The sequence below is a fragment of the Oreochromis niloticus genome, linkage group LG20, assembly GCF_001858045.2.
Source record: "Oreochromis niloticus isolate F11D_XX linkage group LG20, O_niloticus_UMD_NMBU, whole genome shotgun sequence".
NCBI classification, from domain to species: Eukaryota; Metazoa; Chordata; class Actinopteri; order Cichliformes; family Cichlidae; genus Oreochromis; species Oreochromis niloticus.
Genome location: NC_031984.2, coordinates 34,011,720 through 34,036,129, shown reverse-complemented (window position 1 = coordinate 34,036,129; position 24,410 = coordinate 34,011,720). Strand labels below are relative to the sequence as shown.

The window sequence follows — 24,410 nt, the reverse complement described above, 5'->3', positions numbered from 1 at the left end:
CATGCAGTTTGCTCTGCCTGATGGAAAGCATATGAGCTGAGAAAGGAACACTGGAGGAAGGGGTGTTGTCACTAGAACACACAATTTATTTGCCAGAACTCGATTAAAATTCACTTTTTCCAGGATTTTTTTCCCTCTTTGTACCATATAATGCTGCTGCTTCTTCATGACAGTCTTATTATTCCAAACTCCAACATTAGGACCCGGTGTAGTGTTGGGATTACGGATGAGCGTTGCATCTGTCCTTCTGACACTTCTACCCATAGGAGCAACATTAGCTGGTTTCAGAGCCACACATCACCAGCTTTGCATATGAAACTTTTTCTCTTGCAAAATCCTGCCGGAGAGGCTGGGTGCACTGAAGAACATGCCTCCAGCTGGACAATGCCATTGGCTGCCTCCCCACTGCTCACTGGCTACATTTTTCCATAACATCAAAGCCAAGAAAAACCTCCTGTGTTGCTTTCCTCTGTTTGGGAATTTGCCACCACCACCATAATCACTTCTCCCGCCGGAGCCAGAATGGTTGCTAAGAAGGAAAAATAACACCAAAGAAAGAGAAAATACAAACGGAGGTGGTCTGTGCGTGTTCTTGGCGAAGGACGCATCTGATCTGGTTTGGATTTTTCCTCATTGCGAGCTGCAGGACACAGATGACTCACTGTCAACTTTACAAGCCTTATTTACCATGTGTGTGTTTCTTTTATGCAGGGCCTTATTTTCACTCACTGTGGTGCAGAATTTAAACAGTTCCTGCAAACTTAGCCTGTGAAACTCCTGCACACAATTTTATTGACTTCATAATGTTCAGGCGCAGATTTGCACAGGTGACCGGTGACGTGGACAGTACCTGCCCACTCTCCCCCTCTGTGAGCTCTTCTGCTGATTCAGAGATTCATTCAACGCAGGTTCACATGTAAGCACGACACCTCCACCCCGTCATGCTACACCCGCTCAGCTTTATAATGCTAACATGTTTGATCTGACCAACACACAGCGCCTTTAGAGCGTTTAGTACCAACAGCACCTGCTCGCAATCCAGCAACACCAAAACAACAAAAACAAGAATGCGATTAAAGCAGCGAGTGGCACTGCACAAGAACTGTAGGTACACTGCAGCTGGTGTATATAAGCCCTTTCATGCTGAGGGGTGATTACCTAGTTTGCGGCGCTGGTAATCTGAAAAGCAGCTTGGAGAGAGTTTTTTAAAGACGCAGCAGTGGTGGCAGTCTGTTCTCTCTCCCCCTGAGCAGCATGGGCCAGCCTCACAAGCCTGCCAAAAAGAACTACCAGGAGGTATGAATCACCACATGTACAATATTTCACAATATTGTTAAAGTGCTTTGTGAAGTAGGTCAGCTGTATGAGTAGGTGCAAACGATGGTGATGAGCCTCCCACAGAGGTGCATTAGTGTTGGTGAAACGTCTAAAACTGATAAGAACGGCAACAGAAAACATGATGAGGCCGTCTGAACTCCAACGGGGCGACAGCCAACGCTGCTGTAGTTTGGAGGCTACACCAACTCTCAGGAGAACTGAGAAGGCAGGTGGACACTGACATTTGACTTTGGCTAGGGTCAGTGTCCCTCCGACAGCACGAGGCAATGCCTCGACCTCTGCACAGGTGGTCCAGCATCTCCAGGATAGAGCGCACCATTACCAGAAGGCACAGTCTCAAGACCAGGAGACAGGAGAGCTGGACAGGTCCTTAACCCATCAGCGGGACCGCGACCTGCTCCTCTGTGCGAGGAGGAACAGGCCACAGCCACAGGCCTAGAAAATGACCTCCAACAGGCCACTGGTGTGAATGACTCTGACCAAACATTCAGAAACAGAGCTCCAGTGGGCCCAGTGCTCCTCCCAGCACCATGGAGCCTGATTAACATTTGCCATAGAATACCAAAATTAAGGTCCACTACTGGTGGCCCTTGTTTTTCATAAATGAGACAAATGAGTGGCTCAGTGATGGTCTGGGGAGGCATATCCTTCTACAGCCAATGGCAGCCTGAGTGCTGTCACGACCCTGTTCTGCTGAAGCTGCTTGTTTCCTCCTGATGCCCAAACTCATGTGGTGAGAGTGTGCAGGCAGGTCCTGGCGGATGAAGGAACTGACACTACCGATTGGTCCTTCATTTCTAACATATTACTGCGCCCATATCAGCACAGACATGCAGAGTGATTATTTTCTCTTTGAGATCTGTTTTCAAAATGTTTCTTTACTTTTTGTGAGCAGTATATCGTCTAATGTATATTTATGGGCTCTTCATTCTACACACAATTCAATACGAGTACAGGAAGGTAGCAGGACTCGAAGCTTGAAAGCTAGTACGGCCTGGGTGTCACCATCATGCTGCTGCTGACTCCTCGGTGAGACTGCACGAGTTCTAACAAAGTCTACTGCTACTGACGACACAAACACATTAACACACATGCACACAAGCGTGTGCACGTCATCTTTCCACCAGCTCAGAGAAACAGAAATCTAAGTATTTACGCCTTGTGATCCACGTTGGCACCCTTCAGCAACACAAACTGGGCCTTCACGACTCCTCGACCAAGATGCTTTTGTATGGAAACATTTTTCATTCATCTTTGGCAAGGACGCTGTGTTTCTTAGAGTTTGTTTTAAAAGAGTAGAAAAAAATGTTGTGGTTTGATATCTAAAATAGAAAACAGGATGTCCTGTTTCCTTTAACCCAGATATGGAAATTCTGTTATTCCCGTCAGTGGAACAGCACGGGAGGCAGACGCCGCCATTCTCGCTCTGTCTGCCGTACAGCCACTGTGAAATCGTTCGCTTCTCTGAGGTAAGCGTGCTGGGCGCCTATGGAACCACACGTGTGGGCGTACGTATGAGTGAGCGCATTACAGAGTGTGTTCAAGTGCACAGCATGGGCACACTAATGTGGAGAAGACCTAGACTGCAACAGAAGAACGGATGAGCGAGTGAGAGTGCGAGGAACGGATGGACGGCTGAATGAGAAAGGCAGAGAGAAAGCTCTGGTCAGGCACGCGATGCTCAGCCAGAATCAGGTCAGAGGCCTCCCTCACATCCACGCTCTGCAGAAACGCTCACTTCTGCACGGCTCTGCTAAATGATACGCTGCTGCAAAGAACCATTTAAAGGTACAGTGCAACATTTAGGAAATCTGTTGTTTGCAGCCTTACACAGAGTCACAGTGGATAGGGCCTTAAAGTAAACAGACTTATATACAGGATGTAGTGTCAAAGGTTTGCTGAGACTCATATTTGAGCTTGACTGTCACAGGTCTAATCTCACAAACAGACCCTCACCCTATGGACCCACAGCCATAAAATAAATGATTACTTTTGCTTTTCTATGTATTAATGAGTCACTTGTAAAAAACAATGTATGCACGCTTCACTTTTGCAAACAGCACAGCTTAATTGAACCTTAATTAAGTTTCATATCCACACAGTATACTGATGGACTTCCCACAGAGTGTGACGCACGTGTGACCGTAAGGCGAGGACACTAGAAGCAGGTGACACGATGAACAAACAGGCACGTGCATACACAAAGAGAGCTACATTTCTATAACATCTGACAACTCTTACTGAAGACTGCAGGTCTGTGGTCCCTACGGTCGGCATGCATGACGTGGCCCATCCAGCTCTCCACCCTTGCTCCATCAAGGTTGGAGAGCTGCACTGATGAAGATGTGAGGAATATAAAGGTTTCCCTGTATGCAGATGACATACTTCAACGTATCCCTGAGTCTGGGAGGTTTGGACAGACAGCTGCCCCACAGGTGCCTGAGTGGAGTGGGCTAGTCCACAACAAGAGACCCGACTCGATAACAAGACACTGGAAGTGCGACACGTGGAGCATCGTCTCTGAATCTAGTGACGCTGCAATAACAGGAGCATGAGGTCACAGATCTGATTATGGAAATTTATAGCCTTTTATTTTGGGGCATTTTATAATTTAGTGATTAGGTTTCAAAACACAAGCAGCTTTTAGTCCAAGTGTTCGTGCTACTCGTTCACTGAATATCACAAACCCTTTGTCGTGGCCCTGATTGCCGTCCAGCATCCTTATATTTCTGTTGTACGGCCCTTTGGTCAGCCATGTGTTGTTTTTAAAGTGCTGTATAAATAAACTATGGTATGGTGGTCTTCCTAAACTAATAAGTGCACCAACTTTGGCTGAAATGATCTGTTTCAATGACTTCATCCGGTCTAAGAAATATAATTACAGCTCTGAGAAACAAATAAGTACTTTTAAATGAACATGTGGGCACAAACAGATCCAGCTGGGATTATGTCTCTGTGCTCCTCTCTCCCACCAATCACCTGGAGACAGCACACAGGGCTTCTTTCTCATTGTAGTATTTACCTTATAATATAAAGCACTACATGAAATTACTGTTATTGTGAAACGGCACAACATAAATTAAGAGCTGTGCCATATCATACCATTGTCTCACTGACAGAGGAGGATGGCCCTCAGGCTCTCTGCACTAATAAATGCTGCCAGCCTGAAGCTGAACTGATACATTAGTTTGGTACGTTTTTCTATATCATAAATATCATTATCAAAAAAGTGCTTAAAATAACACAGCATCACTGTGGGGCTGTGTGACCGATCCTAATCCAAACTAAAATGGAATTATCCAGAGCTTAACGAGGTTCCTCTGGAGATGCGCCGCTCCAGCACTGAGCAATGCTCGGCGTGCATGCACAGTGTCGCAGCAGTGGCAGCGGCACTAAAGCCAGCCAATTCCTGATTCTGCCCTAGAAGGCTGCATTCGCTTAGCAACCACATCAACGTTCAGCCGCCGCAGCAGCAGTCAGTGTAATGTAGGCCAAAATCTGTGTGGAAGCAGTCTGGTGCTTCTCCTCACCTCAGGCTGCAGTAAGCATTAAGGAAAAGTCCCCCTTTGTCCCCATCAGACTGAAATAGACTTGTCCATGGTAGCCACCGCTTATGCTGTCCTGCACAGAGCCAGCACAGGACACGCTGTAGTCTTGCCTGTGTGTGGAGCACTGAGGTCACAGCCATGCTTAGTGTCACACCACACAGCTGCTCAGGCCTCGAGAGAAAGGTTATTAGATCTACTGTACAGAAGGACACAGAGCAAACACAGGCCAGTCCAAGCAGGGTTAATAGAGCAGTCTGCAGATTGCATCTGGATTCCAGTTTGTGACTGCCAGAGGCGCTGATGGTCATGAGTTTAGGATTTTCTGTTTTAAAACACTATCCCTGTTTGTCATTGTTCTGCAGCGCAGTCACCTGAGGAGGTCATGTGACGGAAACAACTCAGACTACATCCATCAGCAGGATGAGGAACATACTACCATCATACGTTTCCAAACAGAAGCAGGAGAAACAATGACTTTGATGTGACATGTATGCAGACAGGAGGATACTCAGTGGCTTTCTCAGCACAAGGGCTGAAAAGTTGACTAAATAATGAATCACCTGGATTAATTCATGCGTCTATTTTTCTCTCAGAAACATCAAACACCGACACGCTCAAGCTTGTAAAAGTCACAGGCCATTTGGTATCAGTGGTAGCTGAACCTTCTTCATGGTTCAGACTGTTGTTTCAGCAAAATAAGCAGAGTGAAGACGGGCAATCACACCAAAACGTTTTGGGACAGAATGATGATCCTCAGCTGACCGCTCTGATGGCGTCACGTCACTTGTTTCCCACTGCACATTAAATCACTCGGACAGACTCCGGCTCTAGAAGGTCTCGTTGTGTTCTGCAACCTCAGTGAGTTTAGCACAATGGAAACAACAGAGCAGACCTCCACCGGGGCTGTGACGCTGATGTCAGGGATCCAAGGTCAAAGGTCATGGCAACAATGCACCAATCGAGGTGACAACTCATATTGTCATCGTGGTGAGACTCATAATGAGTTTAAAGCCATAGTTTCATGTCGCACCTCCACCTATGGCCTGCATTTGCAACAGAGACGTGTTTGGGCGTGAGCGCGCGCGCGCGCGTCTGTGTGTGTGTGTGTGTGTGTGGCTCCACTGATTCATCACAATCCTTACATGAGAGAAAACAGGAGGAGGATATTTGTGACTGCTGATTGATTGTGAAATCAGTGTTTCCACAGTGTTGGTGAGGAAGCACACCGACATGATGTTACACATAAAAACCAACTGAGCTCATCATCAGATCACCTGGGGCTCCAGGATGAGTTTGACTTGGTAAAGACTAAACGAGCAGATTAATTAAAACCCTGCTGGACGTGTTTGATACATGAAGCTAGCAGTTTGTCGAGCACAGACAGGATACTGCAGATATGTAACAAGGATCTGATGAAAACCATTGACCAAAATGCAAAGAGTTCAGCTCTGTACACACAGGGAGGAGTGAGGGGAAGCCCACCACGTGGCCCGTTTCAACGGTCATGGAAAACTTCGCGGCGCTTAGTCGTGACAGCCCCGTTACTTGGACAGCGTGTAGGAGGCTGCATCCATCCCTGGCTGTGACGCTGCTGTCTGTTTTCATCTTAAAGAGGACTACTTTTTGCACTGCTCAGTCTACATCTTTGTGAGGCCACAACACAAAGAGGCTCTTTTGGCTGGGTGTGGGGAGCCGGGCAGCCTTAGATTCACGCCAGCACGTACTGGTGCTTTCCACTCTGGAGCCGGACATTTTGTTCCACTGCTGAACTCTGGAGCCAAATCACATGATTTCCAGTGGAGACGGAGAAGGGCTGGAAGTGAGTGAGGAAGGATTCGACTTCCACTCTATTTGATCCTAACCCATACACTCAGTTTGTTTTAAACCGGGCTCCATGCTTTCTTTTATCACACTCGTTGATAAGAATGTGACAGCATCGGGCCGACGCTGTACTCACTCCTCAGTTCACACACAGAGGATTTCACAAAGCAAACAGTGATAGTAGATAACCTGAACACGATGGGTCGGGACCAAAACTGTGGAGCAACACTGAGTGATCATAGGAGACAGTTAAATGAGGAGTGCTGACGGTGCTTCCGACAGCAGGGCGGAGGCGCCACAGGAAGCCAGTGTGGTGTCGAAACCAGAAGTCTAAGGCTTACTGCCTGCCACGGCTCTGCGGTAGACGCTTGCCCTAACAGTCTGCTGGGTTGTTGTGGCCAACAGCCGACACACCGCTCAACCCTCACTCTGTACTGAGAAAAAGGGAAGTGGGAGGGACATCGCACAGGTTCGGTTGCACACATGTGCTGTGCTTTCATTTTGAACAAAGAGGCCCATCCCTGAGCTTCGGCCTGTTGTCCACAGACATCACACTGACGAGGTGCAGCGAACTTTGGTATCAGCAACCTCTCTGACCCCGGCGATGAGCGTGCACAGGCCAGGAGCCACAGAGGGGTCCCTTACAGCTCTTTGTGCAAGCGTTACATCAACGTATGGAGTCGACGGGGTTATAGTGGATGGTCTTTACAGTCCAGTGAGTCCAACGATGCTCCTCCCTGCTGGCAGCAACATTTTTATCAACTTAAAAAGCAAAGCCAATGATAATGACACTGAATTCAGACAACAAAAATGTTAAAAATGTCCCATTTCCTGCCCTCTGTCTCTTTCACCAGGTTGGTCTCTGCTCTAATGGACACATTAGCCGCCGGCTTGTCACTCCATCACAATTAGGTGGCCATGAGGTCATCCCTTCACTTCTACTCCCATCTACATCAGGGAGCTATCATTTCATTAGTCCTGTTGGGGAGGGCGGTGGATGGGTGGGGAGTCTAGCCCTTCCTCGGGCCTCTCTGATTCACAACATGAAGGAGAGAAGGACAGGACGAGGATTTTACTGGATGATGTGAGAAGGAATTTAGCTGAATAATCGTTGGATGCTGTACAAACACATTGGAGAACTGTGCTTCTTGGCATTTCAAAGGTTGAACGAGCTGCCCATCAGTTAGTCTGAAGTACATCCAGGCTTTGCAACCCGTCTTCTTCTGGGCTTTTGGAGAACAAGAACACGACTGTGCTGCGTTATGTCTCAGCAGCGTTTGCACCTGGTGAACCTGAAACGTATCGATCGCTGCAGGAAGTGGAATCTGATGTTTCACTGCACTTCCCTACTTGGACGGTTTGGCCACGAGCAGCGGAGCTCTGGTGGAGCATGAGACGGGGGCTCAAATCAGGTTAACAGAAAGAACTATACTCAAAAACACAGAGCACTCATGACTCTGTCCTTGGGCTGAGACTAAACACTGGCTCTCACAGACCTGTGCTCTGCAGAGAGTCAGACGCTGCCCTCTGTGTCACACCGGGTTTCCTCTACCATCAGATAGCATCCAGCTCCAGAATAAACCTCAGTCTTCCTTGAAAACCACCAAACCGCCTTTGATCAGATCTACCCTCCTCACATTTTACAACTATAAAATTGTAACCACTTCTAAAAGAACACATCACCACTCAGACATGCTGCCAGGGAGAAGAAGATACACTGTCCTGAGCATAACCATGTATAATATCCACTGAAGTTAAAAAGAGGTGCTTTGCGCCCCAGGGTGGCTGTGGCTACAACGTAGCTTGCCATCACCAGTGTGTGAATGTGTGCGTGAATGGGTGAAAGACTGGATATGTAAAGCGCTTTGGGGTCCTTAGGGGCCATAAAAGCGCTATATAAATACAGGACATTTACCATTTTGCAACATTAAACTGCAGTGTGCCAAATAAAAGAGTCAAATACGTATTTTTGGGACCATAAGGTGCACGGGATTATAAGGCACATTAAGCGAAACAAAGCAGTCAGATAAATCAAACTTTACTCAACTCATTCTTCTTGCTTCCTCCACTTCTGTACCATTGATTCATTAATGCTGTATTCTATCACAGCTGCTCTATTCCCATGTTGTTGCAGTATATTAATGACTAACCTCGTATTGTGGATGGATTATCTCAGTTGTTCTCCTGACTGAAGTTTGGTCCGTTTACAGCATCCTGCCATGCGATTGCATTTGTCCCTAACCATCGGGAACCCTCACGTTAACTTTTATCGAGTGGAAAAGTGTTAGCGTCCATCCTCCAGCTTCACTGTGTTTATGCTATGCTAACATAGCTGTGTTGCTAGCGATCACATAGCACATCATTACATACCAGCTAGCCCAACTTCAGTAACCCTACAAACATCACAGTCTTCATTTATGTTGGAAGTGATAGCAGAGCTGTACGTTTGAATGTTTCAGAAATCTCTCAGTCAGAACATGCTATATCATGCTTAGGTGGAAGCTAGCGAGCTAACTTCCGCTAGCTTCCTGCTAACTTCTAACTCCGTTAAATGTAATAAATTCTGTTTTCATGGATGCCTGGATGTTAAACACCTGGCAAAGCAGCAATGCTGATCGTTTTATTAAAGATGAAAGAATTTAGACAGTTTTTAACTCTCAGTGTGCCGCAGTGTTCGTTTGACTTTGGGACCTGAAGCGGACGGAGTTTAGGACCCAGATTACTCCCAGATTTACGAACACCTTAGTCCGACAAATACAGCAATAACTACGGCCGCTTGCATGTTCTACAAAAAAATGTGCTTTGTTGTGTATCTGACGGACAAACACCAAACCAGTTCCACATCACTGAAGTTGCACCATTTTTACAAACCAATTCTGGCTCATCCGTTTCACTCAACAATCGGCCATGTGCGTATGAAAACAAAGGCACTGCGTATGCGTGTTTTACCCATATTCTATCGCGATATTTCATTTTCTTATCGTTGTCTAACATTGTACCGGTATTACTGTGAACGGAATAATATGGCCCAGCCCTAGTGGCAGGGTTCAGCTGCAGAAGCCCTGACCTCTGCACGTGTGAGAGGGGATAAGTAAAGGCGAGGTCACACTTGTCCAAATGTGACACACACCTGAGCAGCAGCATAAAAGCTGCAGCAGGCTTTACATAAACAGATGTGCTGCTGCTCCAGACAGCCGTGGCAGCATTTCTATGAAAGAAGATGCTGGGAGTAACGCCTCTGTGCCCGGAGGTGTTACACATGCAATGCATTACCTCATCTCAGAGATCTACAATTACATTAATTATAAGCCGAGGGCTTCGAGAGGGCTATTGTCTGCTGTGCAGGATGGGAATGAGTGCATCCGCACGTGTGTGCATGCAGAAAGAGGATGCCTAAACAGCCGTATGCACATTTATAATAAGACACAAGCAAGAAGCGCGTAGAAGGAAGTGTGCAATGTACGAAATCAATGAGATAGGCTGAAGCAGAGGAGCAAGTCTGGGCCTGGCTGGAGCTGAACCTGAGAAGCAGGCATCGGTGCCAAGAGGAGGGATCGTCTTTCAGCGTATTGTTTTATTTAGCATTCCTTCATTTGCCAGAGTGAGGCTGGCTGATTTCATTCAGGAGATTGGTGACTTGGAAAGCAGGAACAGCCCAGCCGGCCTGATAAGCACATTAAAAGCCTATGTTTCCAACACTTGGTTCCGGAGTAACCTTAGCCTCCGAACCCCTGACTGCCTCTACCAAGAGGCCCTAATTTGCTCGCACACACCCATCTTCCACCTCAACTTCCTGACAAACTGAGGCAAGGTGTGGCTGCACTTTATAAAGTCTGTTACAGAAGCGCTGTCGTCCTGTTCTGCCCGGGCCGTGCGCTCCCGTCTGCGCTCAGCAAATCGAACCAGCCCACAGCTTCTTTGCTGGTTTCACTTAAACCCACTGAATTTGATAAAGCAGCACTTCTCATACAAGTGTGACAAACACTCGAACGGTCAGTCAAAGTTCACGACAGCGCCTACTTGCTGGGTCGGCCGCCGTGCCAATTAATCCTGTTTAACATTAACTCGCTCAGCCCTAACATAACTAACAGCGGCTAGACATCACAATGACTCAGAGCAGACTAAACAACAGTAAAGATCAGATGTGTTTGTGCTGTGTGCAGCCAGGAAACACACCATTTCTGAGAAAAGACATGCGCGTGCACTCAAGTCTGCTGCGCGCTTTCGCAACTTTGCCTTCTCTCACAAAGCTGCCATTTGATTTCACAAAGGTGATGTTTAAGGGATCAAAAAGGTGCATCCAGAAACAAAGACGGAGCTTTCTGTCTTTTATTAGCAGACTTTGTTTCAGTGTGAGACAAACAAAGTGCAACACTTGTGTCTTACACAAAGCGTGACTCACGTTTGTTTGTCATTCCATAAAGTGGGTTTGATTTATGCATACAGCAGCTCTGCCCCCACGGCTCGCCTGGTTACATGCACCTCCTGTCCTACAGACGTGGTCCTTCCTGCAGCGACTTGTCTCTGGTTGTAATAATAATAACAATAATAACTTTATTTATAAAGCGCTTTCAGACAAAGTGCTGTACAGCTATTTGAAAATAAAGAGATAAATAAATAAAAGTGATGCATAGCAATACAAGTTAAAAACACAATAAAAGTTGAAAACGATAAAAATAAAAAAAATAAAAGGCAAAGAATTAAGACATGTAGGATCGGGTGAACAAAGCTTTAAAAACCTCCACAGAGCATGCCTGCCTAATATCCTGAGGGAGGTTGTTCCACAAAAATGGGGCACCAAAAGAAAAAGCACGCTCTCCAACTGTCTTTTTCTGGCTCTAGGAACCTTTAGAAGGCCAGAGTCCTGAGATCGGAGAGCACGGGATGGAACATAAAGATGTAAAAGGTCGGAGAGGTATGAAGGTGCCAATCCATTTAAAGCCTTGTAGGTGAGCAGCAGGACCTTAAAATCTGCTCGAACCTGACAAGGTAGCCAATGAAGGGATCTCAGTACAGGGGTAATGTGCTCGAATTTCCCAGTTCTTGTTCAAATGCGAGCAGCTGCATTTTGTACCATCTGTAGACCTCTAAAACTTTTCTTTGGAAGCCCAGAAAGAAGAGTGTTACAATAATCAATACGTGAAGACACAAATGTGTGGACAAGTTTTTTTACCTTGGCCCTGCAATTTATGACATTGTCATCAATTCTCAAGATGAAATTTTGGGACAAGTATTCAAATTCTTGTGGTCCAGTGACCATCAACTCTATCTTATCAGTATTTAGAAGCAGGAAGTTATCTGATAACCAGCCCCTAATTGCAGATAGACACGATTCTAATTTAGACTTCAGCACAATTTCCAATGGTTAGAGGAACATAAAGCAGCAGGTCATCAGCGTAACAATGAAAAGTTACATTAAAAGAACGTAAAAGAACACCAAGAGGCAGCAGGTACAGAGAAAACAGCAATGGTCCAAGTACAGAGCCCTGAGGGACCCCATGCCTCACTGCACAGGTCTCAGAGAGATCATGTTTTAAACTAACAGTCTGAGACCTCCCAGACAGGTAAGATCTCAGCCACGATAAAACATTTCCTGTAACTCCAATAAAATGTTCAAGCCTATCCAATACAATACAGTGATCCACAGTGTCAAACACAGCACTTAGATCCAGCAGTAATAAAACTGAAGTGCGATCATTGTCTGCATTTACCAACAGATCGTTTGCCAATTTGATTAAAGCAGTTTCTGTGGAGTGATTTGGTCTAAAAGCAGACTGAAATGGTTCAAACAGATTGTTAGTTGACAGATGCTCAGTGAGCTGCTTAAAAACAACTTTTTCAAAGACCTTAGACAAACAAGACCTGTGCCTCGGGCCCTTCACCCAACGCCGTGTCCCCCTCGTCTCTCACAAGCACATACTTTCATCAGATTGCTGTTATTCTTTATCCGACTATTTGATAAACGAATAAATCAAATGACTAAAAATACCATCAAATGTCAGAAGCAGACGGCTGTTTGGTGAGGAATATGTGACTGAACAAAGACATGACAGGAAGCATTTAATGAGAAAAAAGGGTAAATGATGTTTTAGCTCATTTCCATCTACAGGCACATGTAATTAAAATCAATAAGAAAACACACATACTTACCTACACACATATATCCACACACACAGCCATGTTAACAAATAACAAGCATCCAAATGTTAATCATGGCTGGCTGGTGGTTTATTATGGGTATCAGAGGCACACTGATATGATAGGATAATTACATTTTGTCACTCAGTGGTAAACTTGCGTTAGCCTCATGACACCAGAGCCCAGTGCTCCCTAACCAGCAGTGCTGGAACCAAAAACCAGTATCAGTCTGGTTTAAAGGAAGCTAAATGTCTCTTAACATCTACATGTATTAGTAGAAAGCAGACAGCGTCCACACTGTCTGCTTTCTACTACTAAAGATGATAAACAGGGGGACGGAGGGTTGGAGGGGGGAGTCAGGCACTTTGGAATCACTGATCCCCGCACTGAAGGGGGATGGGACTCAAAGTAACAGATCCACAGCTGATACTGGTCACAAAGGATATGACAATAGCTAGCCAGTGGACAACTGCCCCGAAACCCCACACATAATACAAACGCCACCCCATACTTCCACAACAATACCCCGCCAACCTCCTGGGAGCTGCCCTTCCACATGGCTAAGGCCAAACCAGTGTGCCCCCCCCCCAAAAAAAAATCCCTTGAAGAGTGAAAAAGAAAGGAAGAGGTTTCCAAGAACCGAGCCTTTCTCTTAAGAACAGAAAGTATACCTGATGCCCTTTCACACTCTCTGCTCTGACTGCTTTGGACTGGTTGCTTATTTGGAAAGCTGATATACTGTTACTGCATTTGAAAAGGAACATTTAATGCCCCCTTTGGTGACAGACAATCAAGCTCCCCAACTAACAGAGAAGGCCACGATGGAGAGGACAAACAAAAGATGGCTAAGGTCAATCAGCTTTATTTTTAGTATTATAAACCGAGCTGTAAAGTTTGGTACTACAGTAGTACATGCAATGGGGACATGATTTAATTTCAAATAGAAATGAATGTGAGTCACATGATGTCTCTTTCAGTGGGATTTTTTGGAGCAGTGTAGGCCGTATAAAGAAAAAGGGCGACGATGCTATTCTACATATCTGCTCTGCTTCTTAAACATAAAAGTCTCTCACTGCCGTCCCATCCACGTGACAGAGACTTTGCAAGGCTGCTTAGTTGACTTGGCAGCTCCTGCTCGGAGGAACGGTGCCCGTTCAATCAGACGTACGATTAGCACCGTTTATTATTAGCTTGACAATCTCCCAGTATCTGCCTGTACCTCTACCTCTCCTTCCCAAACTTTGAGATGATTCAGGAGATGAGCTAGCACTCGTCCCATGGACTGAGCTGGACCACTGGCTGGTGACATGATCTTAAAGGAGGACATTGTGGATGTTGTGTTACAGAGCTGCAAGGCTGTAAATGCGTGCACGTATGATTCTTCGGGCTTCTGTATCATTTATAAGACTTAAAAGGAATTGCGGGGGTGGAATCGGGTTGCTGTGTGGAAGTCTAAGCTCAGTATGTGTGGCTGGGATGGGGGAGGGATGGGAAGCATCACTGTGGGAGACAGGCAGATGGAGATGGAAATGAGTAGGCATTGAGCTCATGTTAATCTCCTCCTACAGCTGATGCAGGCACAAAACAAGAACACATATTTGTCCACATGCGCACTCGTATGACTGCAGATCAAACACCCGACCAGGCCTGTGCGCCATCGCGCTCCAAACGAGGCAAAGGGATGCTTTTGCTATTCACACGTTCCTGTGTATGCTTTGTGGAAAAGTTTGTAACCAAATCTGAAATGCATCTGAGCACAACTTCCACTGCACAGCATTCAGTTTACTGTATCACAGTGCCAGTGGATCTCATTTATTTCATAGTATGTGAGACTAGCTGCCTTCATCAGACAGCCATCTGCCCCCTGGGAGCGGCTAAGCCGCACGCCATTGGCCGACTGGTCGTCAAGAGAGGCGAGGGGTGAGGCGGGTCACCTCTTTATTTGGGGAGGGAAAGGTCATGCAATACTAGCTGCCCTACAAACAGCATGAGGGGGGATGGGGTACCTCCAGCGGCCAACACTGCTATCATACACAAAGGCTGCTCCTGGTCTGACACAGCAGAAAGTAACCTCCCCCCTCCCATCTGACTCCAGCTCATCCTGGATCCATCTAGACAGCATCCCTCACCAACGATCGCGGCGTTTATTGTCAAAGATTAAGAAAAGCTTTAAGAAAGACAGCAAGACAGCAGAAGATTGGAATTTTCCATGGAAACGCATGTCCTACATACACATCAGATTATCTGCACAGCCTGATCTCGTATCTTCCTCGACACTTTATACAGATGTGGGGAAAGAAATCTGGAATTTTGCTTTTTACAGACAGATATGACTCTTTTAATCATGCATACAATCCATACACAGAGTGTGGACAGGCTGCACCATTCAGTCCCACACTAAACATCACCCAGGTGCTGGTTAGGCTTTAGACTCACACTGGGTGGCTGTAGCTCAGGCGGTAGCACGGGTTCGATCCCAGGCTCCTCCAGTCTACATGCCAACTGTCTTTGGGCAAGATACTAACCCTCCGATGCATCCATCGATGTGTGAATGTTAGAAGCACTAAAAACCTTAGATAAAGTGCTTGTGTGATTGGGTGAATGCACGAGTTGTATAAAGCGCTTTGAGAGTAGATAAGCGCTATATAAGAACCAGTCCATTTACACTGAAAAGCTTTTTACTAAAAAAACTAAGAACAAAATGTGTTTCAACATTCAGCACTGGTGAGCTCACCAGCAGAAGGACTGGTGGAAAACTGATTGCCTGATTCTCTGATGTTAAAAAACAAAAACCTGTCAAACTTTTTGACAGCTATTTTCATACAGACCACTAACACTGCCCCCCTTCACAGCTCAACCTATGTAAAAACTCCTGGGGAAAGAGCTGCAGCTGAGAGCGCTGCTTGGGCCCGTCCAGTCCTGCTGATGAATATTTCAAAGACCACCTCATTAAACAAACATGCCTATGGTTACCTACCATCAGCTGTGGCTAACAGTCAAACTAGACATCAAATTCCATCATTTGGCTGAGAAAGAGCTTCTGTCCCACGAGACGCCTGGATCAGGTCACTGGGTGCTCTCTTACTCGTGCTTTAATCCCAGTGAGACACACTTAAGGTCCTTTGAAGACTTAAGAACAGCCACAGCCAGCCTGGTGTGCTTGTGTTATCATAAGGCTCGGAATATTCTCACAGGAATGTCAAAGACTGGAAGGAAACACTGGATTTTCACGCACGCTACTGGCTCATCAAACAGATATTCAAACTTTCCCAGATGACCTGCATGCAGCCATGCACAAACGTTATCTGCCCTGCTCTTTTTCACCCCTCCATCTTCTTGAAATGGACAGGCAGACCCTTATTGACTTCAAGCAAGTTTGTGTCCATAGCAGGCAGGAATATGACAGCAGCACCGTGTTTCGGCACCACTGCTCTTTGTCAAAGATATTTCACCAAAGACTTCACTTCTCACATGTTGGAAGAAATCGTTCTTCTCAGCTGTGAATCCAATCAACTATTACTCAAACAACGTGCTGCCACTGAACATCTCACAGCTTCTGTAAATTTGAAGCACCATTTGAAATTGTTGATAATCAGAAATGAGGACTGTGCACTGCTTTCATCCTTTGTGCACAGTCGAGCCATGCCTGAGGAAAGAAAAGTCCTTTTGTTTGCACAGGTCAGGGCTCTAGAGTGCGACCAATTTGGTCGCAAATGCGACCAAATTTTTCAATGGTGCGACTAAAAAAAAAAAAAAATTATTTTCGGGTGACAAAAAAAAAAAAAAAAAAAAAAAAAAATCTCTGCAACTCTCCGTGGTCAACAGCAGACACACATTATGCCCCTATCGTGGACTAAACCAATCAGAGATAGTCAGGGGCGGGACCTCTCTGATTGGCCTAGCCCCTATCGTGGACTAAACCAATCAGAGATAGTCAGGGGCGGGACCTCTCTGATTGGCCGTGGTCCAGTTGAAAGTGCAGGTGGAAGAGAGAGGTGAGTAGCTTGAATAAAGTGATATCAATTCATTAACGGATTCCACACAAAGACGTAAACACAGAGCGGACCCGACGCATCAGAATCAGCTTTGTCTTTCTCGCCTTTCTCACCCCACGGCCTGAACACGGACACGCTGTCGGAGCTCAGCGATTCTGATGCGTTGGGTCCGCGCTGTGTTTCCTCTTTTTTGCGCTGATTCTGAGCTGCAGGTTTTGTCTCTCCAACCAAAATTCGCCGAGCCAGCAGCAAAAGAAGCAGCAAACTACGCTTCACATTTGATCGATGTCGTCATGAATTCCCTCTGACTTTTGCTGTTTTGCTTCCACCATGATAAAAATCACACTTCATGCACAGCTCCCTCTCTCTCTCTCTCTCTCTCCCTCTCTCTCTCTGTACTTCAAGAACAGTTTCCGTCTCAAATCTCTGTTTTCGGCATTATTCATTGGCTTATTACCCACCAGTCTACCGTTGTTTGCAGCGCTGTCGGCCGCTGTCTTTTTTTTCTTTTCTTTTTCTTTTTTTCACTTAAATGACCTCGGACAAGAAAGCCTAATTTCTGCTGTTCAATACTGAAGAAATTTAAACTTCTTAAAATTATGCAAAATTGCAGAATATTGCAGAATATTTTTAAGGTTATCTGCTATAAAACGCCAGACCAGGAAAATCTCCTTCATGTTTTATTCTCAGTTACTTTGACACAAAGGCATCTGCTGTGATGTTCACAATTCTGATGAAGTCTCACATGTATCAGTGCTGATAAATGATCAGAATTATATTTCTGACTGTCTGAGGCTAAATTGAATCGAATCAGGACTTTGAGAACCAGAATCGAATGGATTATAGAAATCAGTGATGATACCCAGCCCTAGTGAGCAGCCTAGGCCCGACAGAAGTGGATGTAGCTGTGGGTAATAAGAAAAGATGAAAAGAACTATTGATAACCTTTGTGTTAAGTTAAGGACTGATCCATCTGAAATTCATAGCCAGCTCTGACACGGTGCCATCATCAATGCTGAAAAAGCAGCAGTGTATCCAGAAACACATTATATGCTGCAAGCACTGCCGTGTCCCCTCTCCCCACTGCCTTTCAGCAGCAGGCAGCAGCAAACAGGTCGTCAGAGGAGCCGAGATGATGATTAAGTTTAACATTTTCTACAATATTGACAAAGCAATTTAAGCACAAGTTTGTTAGTTAATAATTTAGAAATGAATATTGTCTGTATGGACTTCCCCCCCAAAGAAAGTGCACATGTAAAACTGCGGTGTTAAGCGATGCGGTTGAAAAATTTGAGTGCGCCTAACTTTTGTGCCGGTACGCCTAAATTTTTAAAGTTAGGCGTACCGGTGCGCCCATGGCAAAAAGTTAGTCTAGAGCCCTGCAGGTTAAAAACTGTTGATACAAACGGCTTGCAGCAGGGAGACGTGCTGTATGAACAGAATCACTGCACCCAGTTCATTTCCACCACTGCTGGAGTCGCAGCCTTTTGAGAAACTTTCAGCCGTAGACCCTGCTCCCACAGAGAGGCCTGTCCTGAGAGCAGCTGCAGTGGAAACAGACTTTTCATCTTATGGCTGTTCCTCAGAGTTTTTGTCATGGAGCACAATGATTCATCGCTGATGGGTTTTTCCATATAGGAAAGCAAAACACATGCTTTTTGTTGTTAATTGCCAGCATAGAAGAAGAAACGTGAAAGAGGTCTGCAGACACAGCAGCGTATACACAAAGCAGCAAACCTGGATGAAACACTCTTTCTAAATATTCTTAGAAAGTGAAGAATACTTTTGTCTTTGAATGCACTCCATACCTTCAAGCAAAGACTGAAGCACCATTCACACAGTGAGGGGGTTCATTTCCAACACTGTTAGAGTTCTGATCCTCGGCTCGAACCACAGACACAACTCTATCATGTTAGTCGTGTTTTTAATGGGACGGCCCAAAATATAGTTTTTAATACAGCAGCAGAACTCATTACAGAACCCTGGCTGAATTGGTGTCCTCTCCAAGCACAGGGCACAAAATGGACTTTTTATGAAAATAATATAGGAAAGTATACAAACTGACTGAAACACCCACACAGTCGGGCTCCACTGCAGACTGCTGCACAGAATCAGCATGGTAATATTCCCTGAACAGCCATTGAAACGCGCAGCTCCCAGCTGTTGTTCTGTCCACTGTGTGGACATGGCTGACTGTCAGCAGGCTTAGCCAGCACTGCGCCTTGCATATGAAACAGGACATGGGCCTATATCCCCTGTGGGAGTTCACTTCCTCTGAGCCCCCACCACCACAGCCCCACGTCTCTCCTGAAACAAGCAGCTCCTTCAGCTGGAGGCCAGATATCCCAAGCAGCGGGGGTAGCAGGGTGGGGGCAGCAGAAAGGGAAGTGCTGGCTTCTGCACATTACAGATTTAAGAAGTGCCCTGACTTGGAAGGATATATTCAGACTCGACAGTTGTGCGTTCCAACCCTACGCAGGTTTGGTTTGAGCCTTTCCTCAGCCACACGTGGAAACAGCCTGCAGGAATATGCTGGTTGTCAGCACAACAACGCAGCATATGTGGAGCATCGACGCAAAATGGCCTCTGCTATTGTTCTGGCTGGTTTTTAGTGCACATCTGTCTCTGAACAAATCCCATCCCAGCACTTTAGGAGGAACCTGAAAGCTCCGCAGACACGCACGCTTCGCTCACGACCAGTTACAACAGTCGTGTAAACATGCTCACCACTCTGAGGAGGCGCACATCTGCAATATGAGACAGACCGATGAAGCAACAACAATAATAATAATAATGATACAGTAACCAAGAAGCCCGAGGAGGACCCTCTCCACGTAGGAAGGTGCCAAAACCCAAACAAACCAAAAAAGTCTGAGGTAAACTTTTTTCTAAGCCAAGCACGAGTCGAGCTTCAACTGCTCACCACCGTCCACCACAGCTACCCTCGCTCTTTAGTTCTCATATCTCTCTCAGCCAGGCAGATTGTGCAGAGCTGACGTCATCGTGAGGCCAAATTATAAAGTTAGTGTCACACTAAATCTGCAGCCACAAGCCTTATCTCCACATCCTCATGTGGAAACCCACTCATTATGTGTGCCAGCCAGAAAGGAGAAGCCTGGCATGGCAATCTGGGGCCGGCCTGCGCAGAAAATCCTTCCCCAAACTACGTGGAACGCTTTAATGCATTTGTGCTTTGCAGCCTGCACTGTGGCCTTGCATCCTATGAGATAAAAAAAGGAAAAATGAACTTCAAGTTCACACTTCTCCACAACTGGAGGCACGCTGCTAAATGTGAACAGCTTTTTTTACTCTGTGATTCACTCGTCTCTGGAGGAAGCTTTCAAAAGAGCGTCTGCAAGGAGGGAAGTGTGGCAATATCGCTTCCTGTGTCTGTCTGCTATGCGAGACTGCTGCTGACACTTTTCTATCAGTCTTACTAATATTCACTGAGCTGCCCTCCTTTGACAGCAGTGACGTGTTTCAAAGTAAGGCGCTGTGGCGACATCCTCCTCAAACATTTCCTCAGCTGTGCCCAAATGTGTTGAGAAAAAGGAGAGCAACAATATTTCTCAACCTGTGCGCAGTCCCTCAGATGCTCGGGGGCGGGGCTTGAATTAAAAAGCATTTCAAACAAGCCTTGAGCTTAACATTCGGGCGCCCCGTCAGCACTTGGAAAAACACAAGAGGCCCCTGAAAGTGGAGGTCCTTGAGGTGTGTCCACTCAAGTCTGAATGAAAGTGTGTGCCAAGAGTGTGTGTTCACCGTGCATGGTAGGACTCTGGCACTCTTCAGGACTTCAAGGGCCTCCCTGATCTCCCTTTCTTTGGCAGGTTTTTCTGAAAGAAGCCTCAGTGGAGGAGTGGAGGAAAGCTCTTGTAAACACTTGTGCTGTTGCTTTCTGAGCCTCATCAACAACTCCGCTCTGCTCTACAAGTCCACTGAGGAGAGGGAGAGTAGGCAAAAGGAGGAGCCCTGTCAGAGCTGGGTGGCTGCCCTGGTAGAGGGGGTTCTGATGTTTGCTGAATGCTTCCCTTTGTTGGGATCATGTTATGTTTCCACCACAATACTTCTAAACCCCGCTTCATCAGCTCCATTCATGTGTAACAGTTCATGCAAATGGGCTCACTAGCCTTTTTCCCCCCACAGCGGTGGGATTCTTTCTATCAGTCTGCAAACACCAAAGCTAACAGAGTCCTTCCACGCAGCTGTAAAGTAAGTTGGCTCAGAAAAAGCAAACCTGATGATTGAGGCTGGAGGTGTGTGACCACTGAAAGCATGCAGAACCTAAAACCTGATTACTGGGACTGTTCAAACAAGAACACAGGAGAACGTGGATAAGACTAGAGAGAGGGGAAATGACATCAGCACTGATTAAACCACAGACAAGTAAAATGACACATAAGACACCAGACCGGTCTGTCACACTAACAGTCAGGTCTATCTCGCCCACTGGAGATAGAGACAGTCACAGACAGCTTCTAGCCCACTGAACCACAGTGTTCTGAAGAAGGGACAACATTATCTCACAACTGTTGTTTACTATTTCCCATTGAGCCGTTTGTTGGGAAATGAGATTCTATTTACTGTACAGGCCAATAAAAAGCGACCCTTTAGGTGTTTGACGGTCAGATAATGGCTTTATTGCCACCAGAGGCATATTGTTGTCGCTGCTGGATGACGCCCAATTAGTAAGACCACAGCAGCAGCAGTGACCAGACACTGTCAGGCTCAGCATCCACTCTTGAAACGTGTTTGCTCGGGACATGTTTCAAGTTTGGTGGCCCACGCTCGTTTTAACGTTAAGGAGAAGGGTGGAAAATAACAAGCTGCAACAGTTAGAGCTCGGAGACCAGCTCACCTTGGATGATGCTTTCCTCTTGTACTTGTTGGCGAAGTCGAATTTCTCCTTAATCTCGTCCAGGAACAGCTCCAGGCGGGCCTTCTCCTCTTTCTCCGTGTAATCCTGGCCCAGGAGGATGTACGCCCTCCAGTTGGCCGAGTCGAAGCCCCAGTGGCAAGTCCTGTTCTCCTGCGCCTTGTGGCCGTGCACCACGAACTTGTGGGTCGGGTACATTAGTCTGCAGTCCATGCACTGGATGCACGCTGCGTTTGGGCTGGTGTACAGCTCCGGCACGAACAAGCCTTTGCACTTGCCGAAGCACTCGTGATAGACTTTGAAGCTCCTGTCGGTGAACTGCAGCTCCAGCGAGCCTCCGTTCATCTCCTTCTTGCAGCGCGGCGGGTAAGCGCCTCCGTAGATCAGGGCGTTGCAGAGCCGCTCTGCGTCCGTCTTGGTGATGAGACCGCAGGACGGCGCCGAGAAGGGCAGGATCCCCATGACTTTAAGGATTTCCAGCTGGTCGGCCGTGCAGCGGGAGCAGTAGATGTGCAGCTCGTCGCACACGGAGTTGATCTGCTGCAGGGTAAAGTCCCGCAGCACCGTGTTGAGAATCTGCGGCAGACACAGCCGTTTCTCCCCGCCGACCACAAAGCAGGAGATGGTCTCCCCCTCCAGGACCGTCTCGCACCTCTCCGTGGAGCGGTCCGACGGGATGAAGAGCGGGCCGGGCATCACGGGCGGCGGCAGATGCTGCAGAACCGGCTCGGGCTCCTTCCCGTCCTTCTTAAAGAGCAGCTCATGTTGCCAGCGAGCAGAGAAAGCGGCCGGTCCACCCAACGAGCTCATAGAGCTGAGGTGAAACTGCTTGAGAGTTTGTTGCAGTCCCGGATGAGGCTGGAAGCTCGGCCGACTTACAGTCTCCATGCTTTTCCTGCAACTTTAGATGCGTAAATCCTTCCTACGGTCGACCGGGAATCACAACCAGCTAGGCGTCCTTCAACCTGGTAAATCCACCGTGTCCCAAAGCTGATCAGATGTGCGAAACGCCTCATCAACCATCCAGGAAAAAAGTCCCAGCTGCGGTTTTATTCCCGTGTGTGAGTCAACACCGACCAGTCGCTCCCTGTAACAGTGCGCCGACTGTCCATATTTGAAAAAACGGCTTCCAAACTCCACCGAGGCGAAAAGTTCCGTTTGTCAGGCGTGAAAACGAAATGTAAAAATCCTTATTTGAGGTTCTTTCCGCTGTCGAGGACGAAACATCCACCCCGTCTGCCCCCGCAGTTCACTCTGACTGCGCGGAGAGAAGTCTGAAGAGCCAGCCCGCTCGCGAGAGCTCTCTCTCCCCCTGTCTGAGTGCGCGTGTCTCTCTCTCTCTCTCCCTCGCGCTCGGTCTAGGTCTCTCTGTCGCGCGCTCACTCACACGCCCCCTCCCTTTGCGTTTGTGTCTGGCTCAGTCATTGAATCCCGGCCAGGAATGTGAGTGACTCTGCAGGCAGGCCGGGCTCTTCCAGGAACAAGCCGCCACCCCCCGCACGTACACGCGCGCACGTGCACACAGAAAAGAGAACAGCGAAGAAAAAGAAACGAACTGAGCAAAGCAAAGACAACGACGCATTCAGGCCGTGGAAGAAAAGGAGAATTTAGACTTTTTGCTACTTTTTCCAAGGCGTAGATGGGAAATGTGGGTTTTTTTACCACGTGGCACCCCAAGCTGTGTCTATACGATGCTTTAGCCTTTCATTCTAATATATAATTGACTGCATGGTTGGCTCTTAAAGGAGAGACTCTTCTTTTGATGAAGAAGCTTTATTTGTCACTTGCAGTTACCTGCAGCGAAACAGGACCTCTTCCGACCATACACACATTACACAAACGTCACATCGGGGAGACAGGTCAGAACAGGTAGCATAAAGAAAAACAATGAAACGTACAACACAATAGGCAGCGGAGGAGAGAAAAAGTACAATATTATTACATTTACTTTGTTATTTTGTACTCTGTTCCTTTATTATTACTATACACCTTTATTTGAATGATTTTATACTGCTAATAAAATGTTTGCATTTTAAAAATTATTATCATTAAGTTATTTAAAAACCAATGAACGATACCCTATTACTGCTGCTATATTATAATGTGGGTAAACATCTGGAGCACACAGTTTACACATTGGTGACCCATTTCTCCGCAACTTTTGTCTGCATTTCAACTCAACATGCAGTTTGTTTACAGCAGCGGTGCAGTAATCCATCGACGAAACCCCGACGGGAACGGAATTTTCACGCAAACTAGGAGTGCTCGTATTTACCACATTTCCCATGTACCCCGAAGCTAGCAGAAGAGCTGGGTGTCTATGTGAATCACTCGGTTCACGGCTGCTGTCAAGACAGAGAGAAAAAGTCGAAAGAGGATGGGTGGTGTTTTGCGAGACAAGACAAATTTAGCTTTGGAAGAGGAAACGCAAATTGCACGACTGACTGCGGTTTATTTATTTTCCCTTCTGCCTGAATGTGTTAAAACTGTTTGGCAAGAGGCGCCGAGTAAACAAGTTTCATGTGTTGGCGACCTTGAGAAACCATCCTGCTAATGAAATGGCTAGAGTCTTGTTTTTTTCCACAGACCAGCTATAATAAGTTGTTAGTGGACATTTGAACATGCACCTGCGCTCTCAGCATCATAATTGTTCGCTACCTTTAAACCTTCTCTCTTATTTGCTTTAAGTACCAG

At 46.6% G+C, this 24,410-nt stretch overlaps 1 protein-coding gene across 1 annotated transcript in view; it reads right to left on the bottom strand.

Moving 5' to 3' along the window:
• The window catches only part of skia (v-ski avian sarcoma viral oncogene homolog a), a 71,010-nt gene extending 47,876 nt beyond the window's left edge, over positions 1-23,134 (bottom strand). The window contains exon 1 of the mRNA XM_003454260.5: positions 21,699-23,134. Coding sequence (XP_003454308.1) covers positions 21,699-22,604 — 906 coding nt within the window. The 5' untranslated portion in view covers positions 22,605-23,134. The remainder of the gene's footprint in view (positions 1-21,698) is intronic.
• Positions 23,135-24,410: the final 1,276 nt, after the last annotated feature.